Source organism: Dasypus novemcinctus, chromosome 23 (genome assembly GCF_030445035.2).
Source record: "Dasypus novemcinctus isolate mDasNov1 chromosome 23, mDasNov1.1.hap2, whole genome shotgun sequence".
In the NCBI taxonomy this organism is placed as follows: domain Eukaryota; kingdom Metazoa; phylum Chordata; class Mammalia; order Cingulata; family Dasypodidae; genus Dasypus; species Dasypus novemcinctus.
The window spans coordinates 37,834,903-37,856,391 of NC_080695.1; the positions used below are offsets into that span (position 1 = coordinate 37,834,903).

The 21,489-nt window shown below is 43.7% G+C and overlaps 1 protein-coding gene across 3 annotated transcripts in view; it reads right to left on the bottom strand.

The window, feature by feature from the left end:
- Window positions 1-21,474, bottom strand: part of UBFD1 (ubiquitin family domain containing 1) — a 38,919-nt gene extending 17,445 nt beyond the window's left edge. The window contains exons 1-7 of one of the 3 annotated variants that reach the window (XM_004453800.5): window positions 21,113-21,474; window positions 20,595-20,924; window positions 19,525-19,733; window positions 16,919-16,984; window positions 16,645-16,750; window positions 12,685-12,767; window positions 5,880-9,814 (exon numbers count right to left, since the gene is read on the bottom strand). In XM_004453800.5, coding sequence (XP_004453857.1) covers window positions 9,704-9,814; window positions 12,685-12,767; window positions 16,645-16,750; window positions 16,919-16,984; window positions 19,525-19,733; window positions 20,595-20,924; window positions 21,113-21,137 — 930 coding nt within the window. In that variant the 5' untranslated portion in view covers window positions 21,138-21,474 and the 3' untranslated portion in view covers window positions 5,880-9,703. Of the gene's footprint in view, window positions 1-5,879; window positions 9,815-12,684; window positions 12,768-16,644; window positions 16,751-16,918; window positions 16,985-19,524; window positions 19,734-20,594; window positions 20,925-21,112 lie in introns of those variants that run through there. The other 2 variants (XM_058286275.2, XM_071211244.1) reach the window with 2 other exon arrangements.
- Between the last annotated feature and the right edge of the window lie 15 nt (window positions 21,475-21,489).

A 21,489-nucleotide genomic window follows, 5' to 3' on the forward strand; every position in this document is an offset into this window, starting at 1 on the left:
TTTTTCCTCTAAGATCTTGCTGGAATGTTCTTTGGGAGAGTAGTGCCACCATAGGTAGGTAGTGAATTGGCCAAATGTATTTTTCCAAAATATATGTGAATTTAAAAAAAATTAAATGGAATTGTATGCATATAGTTTTACTGGCCTCCTATAAATGCCTTTGATGATTTGTACGTTAGTTGTAGGAGTTTTTGTGGAGGTTCCTTTTGTGAGAGGGTAGCTTGTGAGGCCTGTCAAAACCTGGTTCTGGCCTTGTCTCCAGTATCCTCCCTGCAAACCTCTGGATCAGCCCCATCAGTATTCTCCCTTTGTACCTCTAATGGCAGGTGTGTTTATTTGCTCAATGAAACAAGAACCCACCGGAGTACACCAAATAGATTAGCTCAAGGAACTCACCATCTAGTAAGAAGATGACAGTACTCTAAAAGAGAGTACTCTACTGATCATCACAAAAAATGCAACAGACCAACACATGCCATTTCTGATAGGCTAAACGAAGAAGGACATGTCATCTCTGAGGTACTGTTGTTAAAATTGTCTAAGCTGAATCTAATCATGAGAAAACAGACTGTAAGGACTGGGCCTTTTAAAAAAATCAATGTCATGACAAAAAGGGCAGGGTAACTTTAAGGAGACCACAGAGAAATTGGTAACTTCTTAAAAACCAGGAAGTTTGATTGGATTGGCGACTAAAACATAAAAAGCATTTTTGAGACAAATGGACTACATGTGAGTAATAGGACTATGTTAAATTTCTTAGCTATAATAGTATATAGTGGTTAGAACAACCTTATTTGCAAGAAATTGATATTTAATATTTAGGAGTAAAGCTTCGTGATGTTTGCAGCTCTCAAACTGTTCAGTAAAAAAAAAACAGATGTGGCAAAACGTTAACTGGTGACTAGCTGACAGGTATATGCAGGCTTACTGTTCTTAAAACTATTCTGTTTGAAACTTTTTAAAATAAAGAATGGGGAGAAATTCAACCTGATACATGTAAGTGTGTTGATGGCATACATTTGGATATACAATAATATGGGATTGGTTAAATAGAATTTTATGTAATCACAGGGAAAGAGTGATGTTTTAAGTGAAAACAGATTATAAACAGCATAATCCAATTACTATAAAACACTAAGATGTTAACATTTGCTATCATGGTACAGAAGAAATACATGGGGCTTACTTTTGTTAAATCAGTTATGTTCTAAATTAAAAATAGCACATGTGTAATAAATGAAAAAAATAAAAGTTAAAATATTTAAAAGCATGTGAAAATTGTGGGGGTAGTTAGCAGCAGCTGAGGAACTGACACTTTGGGACAACTGTTAAAAGGCAGTGAGGCCTGGGCAGAATTTTTTAAGGCCATGTAGGAGTTATGTGGAATGGGCAGCCAATGTGGATTACAGGCAGGAGGAGCACTGCATGCAAAAACAGGAGGCAGATCATCAGTTTGTTCAGTTTGGAATATTGCAAGACCATGAATTAAGGTGGGGTCGCCCATGGTTAAAGGTATGGCTGGGGTGAGGTCACAGAGGAAGGGTCCACCATCTGGTTTAGGTGCTTGGTGGCCTTGGGGTGCACTACCAGATTTCCTGCAGGGAAGAGACCGATGTCTGAGATGGATCACTGGTGGCTACACCGAGGTGAACTGAAGTGAACCTGATGGTTACTGGAAAAGCCCACAAGAGAAGTATGGATGATTTGGAGGTTCGGATAGAGAGGAGAGACTGGAAAGATACTCTAGGAATAAAAATGATACAATTTAATCAGATGACGTTGGAGAAGGAAATGAGACTAGGATGTTTCCCAAGTTTCTGACTTGGGTACTAGGTAAGTCACTGTCTAAAACAGTGAATAGGGGAGGAGGATCAGATCTGAAGAGGGTTAATTCTGGGATATGGTGAAGTTTTAGGTGTTTGTGGCATTCCCAGGCAGGTGATAGAGCCAGGGGCTGAAGTCTGAATATTTATGAGGCACTTCCCAGTGCCTGCTCCCTCCCCTTTCTGCTCTTAGCACTCTAAATTCCCACTGAGGAATCCCTCCTTTCTCAATCTGCTAAGTGAGAATGACAAGTGGGAATGACAGTACCCTCTGTTCCTGGGATGGACCTGTATATATAGCTTAAGCTGTTTGTTTCAGGGATGGGAAGACAAGCTCGTCAGAGCTGGACTTGAGAAGCTAGGAAAACTGATTAAGAGACTAATGTATCACTTGAAATTTATCAAGTACATGGGACTGCTTTTTTTTTTTTTTTAAGGAGGGGATTAAACCAGGAACCTTGTACATGGGAAGCAGGCACTCAGACCACTGTGCTTACCCCCACTCCACTCCCCTGTGCTCATTTTTAAATGGTAGCCAGTGATGTGATCAGTCCCATTGAATTTTATGCTTGAGAGTGGTTGAGATGGGAAAGACTATGTTGTATATGTTTCCACATTAAAAATAAAAGCAACAAAAGACAAAATTAAATGGAATATATGATCATGGATGGGATCCAATAATAAGAGTCTCAAAGGGACATTAATGGATCATATGAAAAAAACGAATATAAACTGAAAGCTCTGTATCAATGTTAGATGGAAATACTAAGTTTTCAAGGAGCATGATGTATATAAACCTACTCTCAAATGTTTAGAAAATAGATTGATGGACCAATGGATAGAATGGCACAGCAAATGTTAAAACTGATGGAACTGGGTATCTGGATGGGTAGAGGTATACTGAATTTCTCTGTATAGGTTTTGTGTTATTTTTCTAACTGTCCTGCAAGTTTGAAATTATTTCAAAATAAAAAGTTTAAGGAAAGAAGTCAAACAATAGAATATTATTCAGCCATAAAAAAAGGAATTAAGTTCTGAATGTTAGCTACAACAAAGATGAATCTTGAAGACATCATGTTGAGTGAAATAAGCCAGACACAGAAAGACAAATAGCAAATGATCTCACATATAAAATACCTAAAACAAGCAAATTTATAGAGACAGATAGTAGATTACAGGTTACCAAGGATCAGGGGTGAGGGAAATGGGTAGTAATTGTTTAATAGGTGCAGAGTTTCTATTTAAGGGGATGAAAAAGTTGGGGTATGAATATTGGCAATGGTAGCATAATACTGTGATTATAATTATTATCATTGAATTATATATCTGAAAATGGTCAAAATGGGAAATTTTGAGTTGTATACATTCTACTACAATAAAAAGTTATTTTTAAAAAAGGTAAGCTAATGACTAAATAATGCCGAGGTTCAAAGTTTAAAAAAAGAACTTATGAGCACAAGTTACTACTGCCATTTAGACATACTGTACAGCTAAACCAGGAAAAGAGAAAAAAGTATCAAAGGAAAAAAGTAGTTTGAATTCTTTCCTAAGTTTTCAATAAGTGAGTAGCTAGCACAGAATTTGTCCTCAGGCAAATCCAGGTTCTGATAAGCATGTGACCTTTTTAAGTCACTTAAGCTCTCTGGGCCTCAGTTTCCTCTAATGTGTGAAGTGTAGGTAACTAGCGGGCTATGACATGGCAACAGCTGATGCATATAACAGCCTGGCCCATGGTGAGGTGCAATAAAGGCAGCTGACGTGAAGGGAGAATGCTTCCTGCCAGTCCCTCCAGGTGGATAGCGCACCCAGAGAAGGTACCCAATTCTTCACCCCAAAGCTAGAGCCCTGGAGCAGGTGCTTCCCAAGTAGCATTCACCTGGCATAAAGCCAGAGATCAAACCCTACTACCTGGTCTGTCAGAGCACCTCTGTTGCCTGTATGGAATATTCATCTGAAAGTGGCCAGGCTCATAATAAATGAAAGTCAACTAGAGGCTAATGGTTATCAAGACTTGACTGTGTGCCTGTAGAGGGTGGGAGAAGCCCAAAAGAGCTTTCATCTGGCACTTTTACTGAAACTATTGAAGAAAAAAAATCTCTTTCCCTCGGGGTTGCTAACCCTATAGAATCTAGGTCAACATTGAAGAAAGCAAAGCCATAACTAGAGGGTCAAGGGCCTGCCTGGCGAGCTGACTTGAGGACCTGCATTGAGCTGTGCCTGACACTGGATTTCCCAGGTGTATAAGCCCACTCTCTCTGCTTAAGTATCTGAATGAGGCTTGTCACCAACAACCAATACAGTCCTGAGTGAGGGACTCTTGGAGTCTGTAACTCTTAGAAGCAGGAGAGGGAGCCAGAGTGATCAGCAAGAGAGGACTCATGCCCATGCTGCCATGATAAACCCATAGTGTACAATGTAACAAAAGATAGATGAGGACAGAAGAAGGGATTGGAGCCACAAATGAAAATTAAATAAAGATTTGAAAGTATGGGGGAAAAGGACTTTTCTTTAAGATGAGAGAGAAAAAACAAGATTAGAGACAGAAAAGTTACAAGGGTCATTTGGAAAAAAAGACTAAGATCAGGATTAAAAACCAAGATTTCCTGGAAAAAAAAAATAATTCTTAAAAAAAGACATTTTGGGACAAATGAATAACTGAATTTAGTCATACATTAGATGATACCATTCAAATGATAACTGATTTTAGGTGAGATCATGATATTGTGGGAAGGTATATCTGTCTTTATTCTTGTTTACTAAAATATTCATAGATGAGTCATGATGTCTGTCAAATGGTTAAGGAAAATAAAGTATCTGTGTGCATGTGGGGAGAGAGACACAAAAAGCAAATATGGTTAATTTGGTGGACCCAGGTAAAAGAATTAAAATTAGATAAGGGGAAAAGAGATAAAAACAGAAGAAACTTAAAAATTGGGAGTTATAAGGTGCGATATACAGCAAAGAAGAACTGTATCAGAATAAGATAAGCTAACAAGGCTCTGGAACAAAGAGAGCCTTGATAAAACAGGGAGAACCCAAGGGAGGAAAACCCCAGCCAGGAGCAGCCAAGTGGTGTGGGCAGCAGTCTCTCAGGCCAGAGGCATGTTGACTTCCCACTGCACACATGAGCTGAACAGATACTCTTGGGCAAAAAGTAGGAGAAAGTCCTTGCCTCTTGCCCTAATGATTGTCAGGTTTATGGGGTCCCTTTTATAAGAAAGGTTCTGCTTTACCTTCCTCCGACTTAGTTTTCTACATTGAGAAAGTGCTCAGACCTTTCCAAAAAATATCGGAAGGTATTCAGACTGAAGGGGAGTTTATCATCCTACTAGTTTTAAGATGCCCGGAACAACCATTCCGAAATGGGATAAATTGGTCCCTTCTGGGTGGGCATCAGTCAACATACAGCTGTGACACCATCTCACTCCTACCCCAGGCTTAGGAAGTATTGCGAAAATAGAAAAACAGCTGACGGCCAGGGAGGGGAAGTAAAACCAGAACCTTCAGGAACATTTACAAAGTTTGGGGAAGAGAAGGGAGGGCTCAATGGGAGTGTTACTGGGTCAAAACCAATTAAATCACTCTTCTTCCCAAGGGTTCTGGTTCATTCCATCATTGGTGACAGACGTTCTTCTTCCCTCCTCCTCTGCCTTGGGAGCCTGAAGCTGGAGCTAGAGCTCTGTTCTCAGTGTTTTATTAAACATGAACTCTAAGGCCAAATTGCTGGGTGAAGGTACACAAGGTGCCCTAGTAAGGAGATATAAGGACAGGAATGCAGCTTTCCCCTAACACCACAGAGGCCAGAGCAGATGAAGGTGCACTGCCCTACAGGAAGGTGGCTGACTGCTGATTTGGGCACTTTAAATACTACAGAGTAAAGAAAGTAAAATTCCAGTATCAACTGTTTTCAATGGGGAATAAATGTGAACAGACTTAAAGCCAATTTAACAGTCATAAGGTAAACGTCAGCTGGCAAGAGGTGGTGTCAGGCCCAGTTCCATGCTGGTCAATCCCTGGTATGGATTAGGCGCGTGAAAAATTGCAAGGAGAAAGAGACGCAATTAATTATCAAACTTTAATTGATAGACTAATCTTACAGGATAAACAATAAGACAGCTAGTCAAGGTTACACTTAAAAAAAATATCCAGCAGCGCAAATCTAATAGACTAAATACGTTCATCTCCTCCCAAACAGGCATTTGATTTAAAAACAGAAACTAGAACAGAGCATACACCACAAGGAAACATAGTACTTACATATATTGTCAAATAATTCGGCAGAACTCTTTAAGAAAGGAACAAAAGGGGTTCTTAGAAATTTAGAAAGCAGTAGAACCACCCAGCCTAGCATGTCAATCTACCAGATGTTCTGCACATCAGAGGGCACCTGAGCACCTGTCACTTCCTAAGGCCATGAGGCCCTGCAAAGGAAACAGGTGCCAATCCTAACTAGAAATGACTTCATCGCAAAGCCTTAAGATAGAGAGACCATCCTTTTCCAAGAAAAGAGGCATGAACAGAGGCAAGGAGCAAAGAGAAAGCAGTCTCCCTCAGAAGATGGTGTGGAAAGCAAGCCTGCCCTTGAATGGCCCTGGGCACACCAGATCCATCACCTTTGCCTCCTCTGCCCCTGGCAAAGAAAGGGTGGGCCAAGTGCAAGGGCCCAGGCACATGGTTAAAGTAAAAATATGAGGAAAACAGGCCCCTTCTGGCTGAAATATGGCAACTTTTCAGAGACGTGGCAAAATTAATCTCTTTGGCCCTCATAAGGTCAAGCAGCAACTAAGGAGCCTATTGAGTGCCTCACTTGGACCCTACTATGTCCGTGAAATGATAAGAAAGTGCATCCTCAGTTCAGTTAAACTTCATTTAAAAAGGCCCATCATCAATTAAAATACTTAATACCAAAGAGTTCCAGCAACTTGAGAGTCTGTCTTTTCTAAATTCTCTGGCTGGACTGAGACATAGCTGAGAGGGACCAGGCCTTAGCAGGGATTGTGTTGTCATTATTCTGCCAGGTCACCTGATGAAGGGGGGGACGGCATGATGTCTGTGAGCAAAGACCTGCAGGAGGATCACCAGTTCAAATTCTAGAAGTAAAGGAAGCGCTTCAGGAGTCTCAGAGGTGGTGAGCAGGTCCTCCCTCTGTCTCTAGCTTCGGGTCAACGCACGTGACAGAGTCCCTGTCTGGGAACCAGCTCTTCCTCTGACCCGCCTGCATGCCCCCTGCCACAGCAAGGGGAAATCACTACCCCAAGGAAAGAAACAGATTAAAACAAAGAAAGAGACAGTGAAGGAACTGTACAAAAATAATCCTGAGGAAAAAATAAACACTGTTACACTATCTATGGAGAAGAATGTTTCCATTTGCTTACAGAGATTTAGTCAGTACATTCCCAACTGTAAGAAAAATATGAAGAGACAAGTCACAGGACTGAGTGACAAAATAGAAAATACTGCTGTGACCCAGACATGGATCCAAATCAAAAACTCCCAGAGGCTTCTGGTGCTATCTATCTCTGCTCTCCCAGGAGGCCTGCTCTCCTGAGAGCTTCCAAAAAGATATTCCATGCAAACAGCGTCAGGAGCCGAGCTCAAAATTTTTCTAGCAGATTTAGTGAGCTCTGTAAAGCAATACTCAAACAGCTCTGTATGACAATGTGTCATTTACATTATTGTGTATATATAATATCTTGAAGGAAAAAAGCACCATTTTACTTAAAATAAAAAGGCTCACACAGGCTTTGGTCCTGTCCTGAAATGACACCAGCCTGAGTGAGAAGCAGTTTGGCTCTCGGGGAGCAAGGAGACAATGGGATGCACACGCTCGCAGGGGCAAGGGTGTCAGACGGCATGGGAATCCACACTGACAGGCAAATGATGAGAATGGGCAGGAGGAGGCTTCAGAGAGCAGCATTTTGAGACAAGTTGGGGAAGGAGACACCTATTTCAAGAGATCCAAAATGGGTGTGCGGCACCATTAGGACAAGTCTCTAGGACAAGGATGCTGGCAAAAAAGGGCAGTATTTGAACCGAGAGATTGCTCTACTTGCTACGTGATCGTTTCCTCTGTAGACGTGGCAACTGCAGAGGGAGGCTTTGACAAGTAGCAAAAATACACTCTTTTCTCCAGGAACTGCGAGCCAACAAGGATCTAAGAGCTGCAGTTACTGCTCCTTTTTCAAGGGATGACAAACAGGCAGTTTCTTGGATGCTGCACTTCCTTTATGTACTTAAGTCCCCCAAAAAGCAAGAGGAGGTTCTCCTGCCCAGATGCCTGACTTGGCATCAGTGACACCATGAAAACCAAGAGGCTGTCTCTGTGGGCTGGATTCCTGAACTACAGCTTAGAAGGGAAGGGTGTGGAGTATCACCAGTAACTGGCTCACAAGGAATAGTCATCAGAGGCGAACACATGCTAATACATTTCACAGAGTGAGGGAGAACAGCCTAGAACCCAAAATGTGAGGTCTGGAAACTCTCTCGCTAAACCTTACTATGAGAGAGAGCCTGCAACCAGTGAGAGGAGAATCGCAAAGACAGCAGCAGAGAAAGAGCAAACAGCACAAAGGATATCATTCACTATGAGACTTCCCTCATTTCAGAGTCAATCAAGCCATAAGGAGACAACAGAAGTTCACGTGTACAAAGAACAGAAGGCCAAGGACAGAAGAGGGAGATCTAATCATGAAAGCAGTTTATCCCATTTCATTTTTAAATACATCAGCCAACCCACTAGGTCAGATGTCTTCTTATTGAGAAAGGCAGCATCTCTGAACCTGGGATAAAGGACACTTGAACTTAACGCATGAGCAGAAGGATGAAATGGAGAAGCATAATTGAAGTTATCATTGGACTGCTTAAGAATTGCTTGAAAACTTTCAAAGAAAGAAGGTAACTGATCTGTGGTCACCTGGCAGTATAAACTGGTTTCCACTTGGCTCCTCCTCAAAGAGACTGTCACTTGCCTGGGCGTTGTGGCTTTCCAGCAGCAAGGCCCACACATACCACACCAGGCTGGGCCTCCCCCACAACCAAACTCAGGGAGGGTTGCAGACAATCATCAAACCAGCAGTGGAACTCCCCAGAGCTCCGAGTCCAAAGAGCAAGACATTTAGACAGGAGTTACTTTGAGAATCTCTGCAGCTCAAAAAATGCCAGAGCAAGTATGAGCGCTCCCTGACCAAGACCAAATAGCTCTTCCTCTCCCATCGTGCAGTCATAAGCAGCAGCACAGTGGGAAGGCGCCTAGGAAAGGAAGCATTGGTGAGGTACAAAAAGAACTGACATCTTTGGGTTCTTAAACCAAAAATTCAAATCTAGGAAGTAAAAAATAAAGAAGGGAGAGAATTCAATCTGAATCAAAAGACAGAAAAATATGGCTTACTAACCCCCCAATTTTGCATACAATTTTATATAAAGGAAAAAAAAAACCCCAACTCATCACAACGCAGTCCAAATGTTTGCAACCAAAGATTTATGAAAATATTTCAGATGAAATCACTTAAAAACAAGTAACAGAAAACCAGAAAGCTTTTGATCATTCCCTTCTAAGCAAAATTGGCGGAGCTACTCTCAACACACTTAAGAGTATTCCACACAACACGCTCTGAATTCAGGTTTATTGATTTCCACTGTACTGACTTTCAAAACGGTTTGAAGCTGACTGCAAGAAAGGGAACCGGTGATTTTAAGTTAAAATTAAGCTAATGGTGAAAGTACATCACCTCTGGCTTCAGTCACCACATCGCCTTAGATTGGATATAAACTTTTTTTTTTGAACAAAGTTCCAGAACTCTGAAATCCAGGGATGCTGCAGGCCTCTCCCAGCAATGTCCTTCACTTTGGGTCAGTCTCCTGGGCCAGAGGTGAAAGTGCTTTCAAAAATACTGCCATTTCCCCAGCACAGTGTCTTTGATTGCATCCACATATTGAGTTGGAACCCAGTACACCCAGTAGTAAGAGGCTTCCGTGGGGCCCAACTGAAACGCCTGGAAGGGAAAAAGGAAAACCAAGCGGTACTTCAGAGGTTGGGAGACTAAGCAGGCAGAACAACAAATGGGGGTTGGGGAAGGGTTGGGACAGATGGGAAATGAATTAATTAAAAAGGGAAGGAAAAAAAAGAACAAACTGGCACATGGGAAGCATTCTCCTAACAACTAAAAAAAAAAAAAGGTGGGAGAGTTAAGCATAGCCACTAAAGCAGTGGTTCTCAAACTTGAGTGGCATCATAATCACTGGAGGGCTTGTTAAAACACAGGTCGCTGGGATTCACCCCTCAGAGCCTGTGATTCTGCAGGTCTACGTGGCACCTGAGAATGTACACTTTAACAAGTTCCCAGGTGATGCAATACTGCTGATCCAGGGATCAGTTTGAGGACCACAGCCCTAGAAAAACTATCACACATGCACAAGGAAACAGACATGAGTGTTCAAAGCAACATTGTCAGAAATGATAAAAACTTGGAAACAATCTACATATCCATCAGTAAGGGCATAATTAAAAGTGACATGGCCTATCCATATAAATACTGGATTATTCTTACAAGGTATAAACTGGAGCTATAGGTGGTATGGACAGATCTTAATGTAGAACCAAAAAAAGCAAGCTGCAGAACGATACATACCATGATACCATTTATGTAAACTGAAAAAACACAAAACAATACTCTATGTTGCTCATGGATATATATGGAAATCACAGCATAGATAGATGGGAAGGATACGTGTTCAATTCATGAAAATGGTAATGGGTAGGGGAGGAGAGGGGAAGACAATGGGACATTGGTGCTGTTCATAAGTTTTATTTTTATTTTAAAAAGACTTAAAGTGAGTTATAAAATGGTTACAATTGTCATTTCTTGGTGATGGATATATGATTTGTTATAGTATTCTCTACTTTTCTGTATTTTTTTAGTTCTCTAAAAATAAAAAAGCATAGCCACTTTTCTAATGTTAACTATGGATCAATATTAATTAGCTAATGAAATGGCATCTGTAAAAAGAGGAAAATAAATGTACTTTCATTAGGACAAAGGTAAAGGTGGTTCTTAATGGTGTTTAGAAAAGAGAAAAGGGGCTCTTTTCTGCCAGAAATGATTTCAGACAGAAAGGAGCATTTGAACTAAATGCTAGATCATTGCACAGTCATACCATTCCTTAAGAGATGTTCAAAATGGTCCACTCAGCTTGTTTTAAATACCTATCATCAGGCTGCCTGAAAACTAGAATTGCAAACCCTCAGGGCCAAACTGGTAACACAAATGTTTCAAGGATGAGTTAGGGAGCCAAGGGGGGATTAGCCAAATCCAATTTTTAAAACAGGGGGAAAGAAAAAAAAAAATCACTGAGCAGACAAAACGAATCATTGGGCCAGAAGAGTGCATCATTGTTTAAAAAAGGCTATGGAGGGAACAGAAGTGGCTCAAGCAGCTGAGCACCTGCTTCCCACATGGGAGGTCCCAGGTTTGGTTCCCAGTGCCTCCTAAAGAAAAAAACAAAGAGCAAACAAACAAGGAAGCCATCTCGGGTGTGGGGAAGGAGACCATGGAGAGGGGAGCCGGTGTAACTTAGTTGTTGAGCACCAGCTTTCCACATACAAGGTCCTAGGTTCAATCTCCAGCCTCAGTACCTCAAAAAAATATAAGAAAGGCCATGGAGAGACCACACCAATGCAAAATGTTAACAGAGAAAACTATGGGGGGTGTGGGTGTGGGTGTGGTATATGGAAACTAAACTCTCTGCATGACAACAACTGACAAAACCAAAAAATATTTTTTTGTTTTAAACTATAAAAAGACTATGGGGGAACCAAGGGTGGAAGAGCAGTCAGAGGGCCAGGAAGCAGTACCATAGGTTTTGCCCTCACGTGCAGAAGCAGAAAGCCAAGGGACCATAACCCTGAGCATGGCCTTGCTTCAGCACTGCTGAGCAGGCAGGACAGGGAACACTACTGGCTCTCTAGCCAACCAAGCTTTGAGCCCCTCTGACTGATCTCTCCTGTAGCAAGGGGATGTATCACGTTCCCAGAGAGAGGACTGCTATAATGTTCAATCCCCTCTTTCTGGATCACCCAACACATCCCTCTGCCCAGGACTTTGTGACACCAACCCTCATGGGAAACCACTAACAGTTCCCTCCATCTGGGATGTGGCTGGATGATGAAAACTCTGCCTCCTTGGAAGAAGAATGGCTCAGGTCAAGTCCCTGTCATAGTAACATCGCAAGTTTAGGTAGTTACACTTCACTCTTTAAGTAGCCCCTCCAAACAGTGCTGGGAAAATAGAAGGGGTTTGCCTACAGTGCCAAGGACATCAAATCACTGAGTTCCGCACAGACTTGGGGAATGTCCCCCCAACACTGTCTTGGGGAAAACAGCTGAAGGATTGCCTGCTCTCTTGAGAGTTATGTGTCTATGCAGAACAGATGTCCCAAAAGACCCTGTCCTCCCCAGAAGGTCCTTGGCCACTCGACGGTGAGGCCTAGGAAGGAGCAGAACACTCCCAGGAGGCTGCCTGGTGCCCCACCAACATCAAGGCTAGTGAGGGTTTTGCTTTGATACGCGAGACAAAATTTAAAATGAAAATCCACAAGTCATTTCCTCCTCTTCAAGTTTATTTCCCTGGTCTAAAAACAAAATATTACAAATAAGAGGGAGGCAAAAGAGGCATTTAAAAAAGACAAGAACTAGGAAAACGGTCATGGACCATGTTCTAAATGGATGAAGAAAAGTGTGTTTCTTCGGAAGACTGGTTGTGTCTTCTGAAGACTGAGTTTTCTCATCAGTTAAAAAGCCATTCTCTGCTAGATGAAACAGAAGCAGGAGTCTAGGGAGAGGCTCAACGAAGCCAGTGCTACTTACCATCATGTGGTAGTCTTCATGTCCTTCGATAGGTTCACTGACCACATTTTTAATGGAGCCCATGGGCAGTTTCTCAGTCCGCTCTAAGTTGAGAGGGATTATAATGATTATTCAAAGGCCCTCCAGTTCTAACACCTCTGACATAGCAGGCCCTCATCAGGGTCAACTCAAGTCCCTGACACCATACCTTCTCAGGACAACCAGTTCTGATCAGTGCACCTAGAGTCCTGCTTGGGTGTTGGGAACTTCTTGGGACAAATGGGGGAACAGGACTGGCTAATAACCTATTAAATGGTCTCTAAGTAAACAGATCTGTCTTTCCTGCTATTGTTCTTAAAAGTCAGATGATTACTAAACACCCATGAAATTCCTTCAAACCCTATCACCCAAGCCTAGCATTGGTCAGTCTTAAGACCCTGCAATAGGAAGAGTCAAGAGGACTAAGAACAAAGGGTAGGGAGCAGGTATAGCTCAGTTCAATCCCCAGTACCTCCTAAAAAAAAAAAAAAAGACAGCAAGCAAGTGAGAGTAAAGGGTAACACTGTCCCTGGTGGCTCTCACAGGGAACAGGAGTGCCTGACGTTTAAGACTAGTTTCCACAACATGATCCTGCTCACTTGCCCCCCCCCACCTCCCTCCCTGACAACCCCTAGGTCCCTCACCCCTCCAAATACACACACTTGAAGAAATTCTATGAAAACATTTATAAGCTCCTGTGATAAACGAACTACTGCTTACCATGTGGAGTCAGAAGTCATTTTACAGCAAGTTTAGGAATGGCAAATAAGAACAGGGAGGCAGCAAGGGGTTACTGGAATGAGATGAGACTACTGGAATGAGCAAAATGAAGGACTGGGAAGGACGGCAGGAAGGCATGGGACACCTACGTGTTATGAAATGACTACCCAGAAGCAGTAGCAACTGCCTTTCTTAGCAAATACTTAACACCAAGCTGGAAAAAAAATGCATTAGTCTTTGCAGAAAGAAAAATCGTGAAAAAGGGAGAAACTGAAAACAGGTAAGTTGATAAAAGAGACAAGGAATTGAGAGGCCTGGGTCCTGGTCTAGCTGGTCACTTGAGGCATTTTACTTCCTTCTGAAAAAAGGGGGTTGAGACAGATCTGAAGAAGCTCATTCAGGTTTCAACTTTCAGTGGCTCTGGAACAGTGACCCACAGGCAGGACCTGGCCAAGAGGTGTCTTTAAGACAAAAACTTTGAAAAGTACCTGCTAACTTGAAATGTCCAGTGATTTTACAGAAAAATAAAGACTTCTGGCTTCTCTTGAAAACTCAGAAGATTGAACAATGCTGGACCTACATTCTCAAGTGACAGCAATCAACTAGATTAGAAACTCAAGTGCCCATTACAAACAGGGCATGTGCCCTCTCCCAGCAGCTTTGTTCACCAGGTGCTTCTTGCCCTGCAGTGCCTCAGGCTATAAGCACTGCCTCAGACACAAGCTACCAGAGAGGGTTTCAATGGTGAGGGCTGGCCCAAGTGTCACTTGCTCAGCAAAGCCCTCTATTCAAGAACATGCCGAATGGTCATTTGACAAGCGTGACCATCTTTCTGCTGATGTCAGCAGAAAGATGAAGCCAGTGGCTAGTAGCCAACTCCCAGAACAAGTTGTCCTCCAAGGTGTATATGACCCTCAGATGACACGACTCCTGAGAAAGTGAGAAGAGAGTGCCTGCCCCCATGGGCTTCCAATGCATAGTGCTACAGTAGTCTTGGATGAGAATGAAATTGTCAAGTTTTTAAAGCTTTCCTCAACCTCCAAGGACATAAGTAGTTCACAGCCACCCTCTTTAACAGGCTGGTGAAGAAGGAAGCTTTCAAGAGCTCTGAAGCCTCAACATGTCTGGGTTCTTCTAAAGTTCTGTCTTGATGAAGCAGGAGAGCAGCTGCTCCCACAAGCTAAAATCAAATCTCCAATACGGCATAGGAGGTTGTCATGCTACTGATCCCTACAGTTATAACTTATTTCCTACGAAAATATTCAGTAAAGAACCAAAAACCACTTACAGCCTTGATCCTCACCTTGACACCCCTGCCTCCTTTACCTCTGCACCTGTCCTCCTGGCCATCACTGGCTTTTTGGATCAGTCACTTCAACTGCCTTCAATTGCCCAGACGTGAAATTAAAACTCTCACAAGAGGCAGGATTTCATCAAGCCAATGCAAGTGATGCAAAATCACCTGCAAAGTCATTAATAAGGGAGGGTCCTGGCAGGCAGGGTGGCTAATAAGTGAAGAGAAAACAAAGGGGATAATATGACAGGATCATGAGAAAAAGAGAATGATTTATTAAAATATGTTTCAAAAGCCCATGGGACAGCTAGGGAAGCTTTTAAACATTTTACAGAACTTGCTTTGACCAAGCAGTTAGTCCATTGTGAAACAAAGAATGTAGCCAGTTATCATGAAACTATTAGAAAAATCAAGTGTTTTTAGCATTTCATATTTTTTAATAAGAAACTGATTTTTAGACTTTTGATGATAAAAACTTCTTTTCCCACCACCCCTACCCCAGTTATTTTCTGTAGAACTTTGGTCCCGTTTTAAGATGATTCTTACTAAATGGGCTGTCTTTGAAACCAATTAACCTCAGATGAAGGGACCCCCTACACTTACCAACAGCATTTATCTCAAACACAACACTTACAGTGCTGGCCAGAAAGAAAGTGACTTAGCATGTTCTTTGCCTCTGGAAATCTAACAGAGGGACAGACAAGTCAGAGAGTAATGAATGCTCCAGCGATATAAAGGAAGCACTGGGAACAGAAATGACAGAAAACTGGAGGGTGGGAGCCATTAGGAGGGGACACCAAAGTAGGGTCTTGGAAAATTTTATTAATAACTAGGAATGGGAACTAAGCACTTCAGGTGAGGGCATGAGCAGGAGCTGTGCAAAGCACACTGGGAAGTTCAAGAAGTGATAAAACTGAAATACACAGGGTACAAGGGGACAGAAGCCTAGGTCAAAAATTTAAATGGGGCTCTCACTGTTGAGTGCACAGAACACTACATGTAGGCATTTGAATTTGGCCTTAAAAACGAAAGGTTTTGGGGACAGGAACCAGTGACAATAACCAGTATAGAAAATATAGAATACAGTGAGGGGCAGGGAAATAGGCTAACTAATCTCTGATAGACTAAGTTTAAAGATGCTGGGAGCCTTAAGTAGCACAAAGAAAGGTACAAGGCTGGAGTGTAACCAAAAAGACTTTGTAACCATCTAGGGGGAGGGAGAGAGAGGACAGTCAGAGATATTTATGAGCAAACAGATCCAGATACTGTGCAAGGGCAGGGGAGGGGCAGACAGAGGGCAGCCAGGCAGGGAGGGAGGGAGGGGAAGACTCCTTGGTGGCCATTAGGAAGACCTCACCAAGCCCAGGCTCAGACTCTGACCTAGAGTGGCCAGGCAGGGGACAGGAAGGAACAAAGCTGGTCATATATATGCATATATACGTACATATTAATAAATGTATGACAAATAGGAGCGGTGGGGACTGTAACATGGCTCATCTACAACTACTACTTGGCTCCTGCTGATGACTGCCATGTCAAAACACAGGCTCAGAATGGCCAGACCTTTTGATTTTTTTCAAGAGAAGTTAAATAATCAGATGACCTGAAATCTCCCAATTTTTAAAGACTATGTATGAACCCATATATCTCGTCTATGGACCAGATACAGCCCTCAGCCTCATGTTTAGGACCTCTGATTCTGTGTGCAACTGAAGTACCAATATTTGATGAGTTGGCAGTGAGATCAACCTGAAAATAATTAGAAAAAGGGTCCAAACAAAAGATAAGCATCTAAAAGCAAAAAATCAAGAGCCAGAAGCACAAAGAGCACAGTGGTGAGAGCGAAAAGTTTCAGGACAGGGACCAGAATCGCACTAGAAAACAACTGAGTGCCTCAAGGGCCAGAGCAGCTGAAAGCAAACACTTACCTTTCGTGCCAATCCACAGCTGGTCTTGTTCTAGCTTAAAGGTGAGTCTCACTTTTCCTCCAGACTTATTGTACATGCCAGATAAGGGTACCGTTGGCAGGCGCTCCTGAAGGCACAAGAGCATGGTAAGGGACAGGGCCGGAAAGAGAGGGGCCAGAAACAAAGACAGAAAAAAGGGAAGGAAAGGGACGCAAGGACATGATTTCAGGAATCTCAGCAAGCCAGAAGGTGCACTGGTTCATTTCCAAAATGACTGCCAAGGAGTCTGGCTTACCTGGGCACCCTTAACGGATGGCATCACATCTTCAGGTTTTCCCTTATCCAGCACTTTTCTGTGTTGCTATAACATAAATCAGAAGAGATAAACAAACTATTGGATAGATGTTAGTCATATTACTGACCCCTCTGAAAGACAGGATGAAGGAAGCCTTCATGTTTTGGCTCAAAAGCTTTTTGTGTCCATATTCTACAAGTCCTTTAACACTACAGAGCAGTGGTGTCCAAGAGCACTTTCTGTGATGATGGAAATGTTCTAAATTTGTGCCATCCAAAATGGCAGCCACTACCCACTTGTGGTTATGGAGTGAGTTCCTGATTTGTGGCTAGCATGACTGAGAAATTGAATTCTCAAGTGTGTTTCATTTTAACCAGCCACACATGCTACCATATTAGACATCAAAGTTCTAGAGAAAACAGAATTTCCAGATTGCTAATTCAAATGCTCTAATCTTTTTCCTCCCCACACCTCGCCCCCCTCCCCCAAATCACCACTGCAAAGATTAAACATCAAACTGAAAAAGAGCCACAAAGAGTGTAGTTTTGCTGGCGGGTAAAAAATGATAGTCCCTTTTGTCAATTTAAAGTTGCACAGAAAACTATAGTGACGTGGATCATCAGACTAACTGACTGGAAGGGACATCTAGTATCTCACTGCAGAAGGTCTTCCCTACCACCTTCCCAACCCAGTTAAACAGAAAGCTGAGGAGCCCCAATTCCAAAGAGAAATGCTGATTACTTTATAGCCTAATATCAAGAAGACTCTACCCTTGACTCCCACCCCAAGGAGTTCAAGGCAGCTCATTAAGTGTCCTAAGCATCTTCCTCATGCCTCCCTAAAACAGCCTTCTTGCCTGAAAAATGCCTAAGTTTTGTTTCCTGTCTACCTGTAGCTTTCTAAGTGGAGTCATCACTTAGCGAAGCTAGAGCTACAGGACAATGAGTGGTTACAGGATAAAAAATGTGGTCACATGGAGCACCAGGTAGCCCTGAGCCATTTCCAATCCTCTAGCAGGAAGAGTCGCAGCACAGCCAGACTGAGAGCCAAGAGGTGCACCAGATTCCTGAAGACAATGATAAAAAGCCAGGGCACTGGGTCCCTCTCATTAGGCCATCAATGAAGCAAAGCAGCCTGAGCTGGAAATATAACTGAAGCCATACCTTAGAAGTACCTTCTGAAGAATTTTCCCTACACTGGGGAGAACAGCTCTAGGCCTGTCAAGCTACCATTAGTAACACAAAACCTGTATTTAAAAGGCATGTTATGTTCCAAGGGTGTGACCAGTGGGAATGTTCACGACGCGCTCATATTTCACAATTGCAGAACAAGACAGAGGAAGACAGGAAAATGGAAATGGATTTCCAGCCACAAGACACTATAAACCAGGAGGGAAAAGTATCAGAATAAATGTATTTTAGATTTAATATAGGTTTACAACGTCTTATCTGGAACCCTCATGGGCAGATGTTTTGACATTAAATGTTGGGAGTTTTATAGAAGCAATATGATTTCAAGATATGTGACATAAAATCCTCTGTGGGGCTCGGGCAGCAATTTATTACTAAATGTGTTAAGCTCTTGGTAGCAAAACATGAAACTCCACACTAATTGTGATAATTAAGACTCACAAGAGCCCCAAGTCAATTCTGGTCAAGTTTTGCCAACAACCATACGCCACTATTTTAGGTTTCAAGCCCTTTTGGAGCTTTGGAAACATGGACAAGAGACTATGGTCCTGTAACACACAACTGTGCCCTTTGCACACTGCTGGCCACATGACCTGGCACCCAGGGTCACTGAGAGTGATGGTGGTTAAAGTGGGTCCACGCCCCTTAGGACATAGGCTAAATTCAGATTCCCTGTTTTCCTGGAAACATGTTGGCTACATAGCAAAGTGGAGAAGTTTGTTGAGTGATAAGATCAAAAGTGATAATCCTTCCAACCTGCTCCTTTCACAGCAAAATACTCTCACTTTTCCTAATACCAAAAGGAATTTTAATGGTCGTGATGAACACAGATGAGGCTTAATCTCATCCATCCAAAATGAGCGACAGGGAATGTGAAAGATTATGTCCCAGGGTTAAGGAGGGGGGAAAAAAATTAGTGTAGCTATCTTCCTAGTCAGCTTCATTTGACTTCCTGAAAGGGCTAGCTTTAGAGGAACTCTAAGAGCCATGATTTCCCTGCCTATCCAGGAATGGCCTTTTTGGCTTGGAGAAAGTCACACACCAAACCCCAAACTTAAAACACTTGTATAAAATAGAGGCTTACTTCCAGTAGCAGCATTTTTTTCTGACACTAAATGGGAGAGAAAAACTAACATCTGATTCCCTTTGATACCTGGTCTGAAGCCTGCCCTTACAAAGGTCTTATCCTAAAGTAGGTAGATTTGAGGCACACTGACCAGCCAGATGAGACAAAGTTGCAAATCTCAGGTAGTTGTCACCTCCACTCAACAGCCAGCCGCACCCAACTGCTGCCATAAATTTCCATCATGGGCCCTGTCCAAAAAGGAGCTTATTCTAGGGAGAATATAGCCAACCAGAGCTTGAGAGGACAAAGCCTCAAATTTCTCAGGACCAACCATCACCCGAGGGACTCACTTTCTGCCTGCAGAGAGGCTCCTTCTTGTTCTCTTCAGCCTTTGTGTCCTGCTGCGCAGCATCTTTGGGCGTGTTTACCGCTAAAACATCATTTATCGTGGAGCCAACCACCATGATCTTGGCCCCGCTGGTCACTTTTATTTCTCTCAACGTCTTATCCTCAGGGACGAGCCCCTTATACATTACTTTCTGCATGGCAGGCGGGAGACCTTGGGAAAATGTAGGGTAGACAGTGAAAGGAATGAATGAAAAGTATATCTGGACCCAAGCCCTCTGGCCAAAGACCAGGTGAATACTGGTTTCTCCATTTATTGTGTTCACTTAGGCAATTCACAACTTCTCTGAGCCTCATATTCCAGAACTTTTTCATAAAAATGACAGACCTTTCTTCTGGATAGATTTAAGGTTTATAAGAGAAGACAAATGTACAGTATTTTGTGCAGTGCCTGATATACAGTCATTGTTTAATAAATAATAGCTATTGTTTATTCTGAGTTGTTCCTCAGTCACCTAATCACTCAAATATTAAGTGAGAATCAAAAGCATCAGGGGAACAGAAGTGAGTAAGACAAACTTCCTGTTTTCAAGGAGCTTACCAGCTACATGGAAAAAGCTTAAAAAGAAAATCACTTCAGATGGCAAGGTACCCCCAACAGGATAAAATTTTAAAATTCATCTGTAAATGGGCCAGCTTGATGGTCAGTAGCAGTGTTTCCTAAATTTCCCCTATAAGAATTAGCTAAGATACTTGCCCAAAATAAACTCCTGGTTGCATCCCAGACTTACCAAATCGGAATGCCTGGAAGGAGGGCTTGGGAGTTGTATGTTTAACAAATGCCTGGACGATTCTGATTAAAGATGTTGGAGTGACATTAGGTAAAAGCGTAAGTGTCAGACCTGGCCTGGGATCCCAGCTCAGCTACTGCCTGTCATCTTAGATCACTTTCCCCTCCCGAATAATGGGTATATTGGTCCTTACTTCGGAGGTCTGTTGTGAGGATGAGAGGAGTTAAGGCAAGGGTAAGCTGCTAGGAATAAGCAAGAAGGTCCGTCAGTGCCGCAGGGATTACCTGTAATCGAGTGAATCTTCTGCTTTAGCTCGGAGCCTGTGCTGTCCAGGGGGAACTTCACGTCGTGCTTGGTCTTGTTCCAGATGATCTTCAAATCCACCAGCTCCCTGCCCGCGCCGCCGCCGGCGTCCTCGCCATTGCTGACCGAGGCCTGGACCGTGTGGTCCCCAGGGGGCTGGGCCGGGGCCGGCTGCTGGCTGCCTCGCGCGGCGCAGGAGTCCTCGGCCGCCGCCCCCGCCGCGGCTTCGGCCTCCACGCAGTTGAGGGGCCGCGCGGGCGCCTCTGTGGACATGGCCTCGGCCTCCGTGTCCATGCCAGGTTCCTCCATGCCTGCAAGGGGGTCAGAGGGTGGGCGCTCGCCGCGGGCCGGGCCTGGGACCGGACTCTGCCCAGGTGCCGCCGGACCACGGCTCCCCAGCCAGACTACTCCTTCCCGGGCCAGGCCGCACTCCCCCTCACCAGTCGCACCCGCCGCGCCTCGGCCCAACCCGGGTACCCGCCACCCCCTCCACGCTCACCATCCGGGGCCCCGGCCGCCGCCATGATGATTGTGTACAACACCCACCGCTCCCGCAGAGCCCGCCGGGAAAAGGCGAGCAGGCTGAGATTGGCCCCCGCAGCAGCCCCTGATCTTGCACAGCCTGGCCGGAAACAGGTGGAGGTTTCTATGGAGACCCGCCTCCTCCGCTTCCCGGGCCGTCCCCTGCCACGCTTTAGCTTTCTGGAGCCGAAGGGGGCGGGTCCGGGATATCGCCCTCTGGAAGGACTCTGCACCCTAGTGGCAGAGCGGAGCGGTGGCCCGCCGGGGGAGGGGGCGTGGACTTTCCAGCAAGGAGCCTGCTCCTTTAAGGGGGCGAGGCTGCGCGCGCTGTGGCAGAGGCGGATTGGTTGGGAG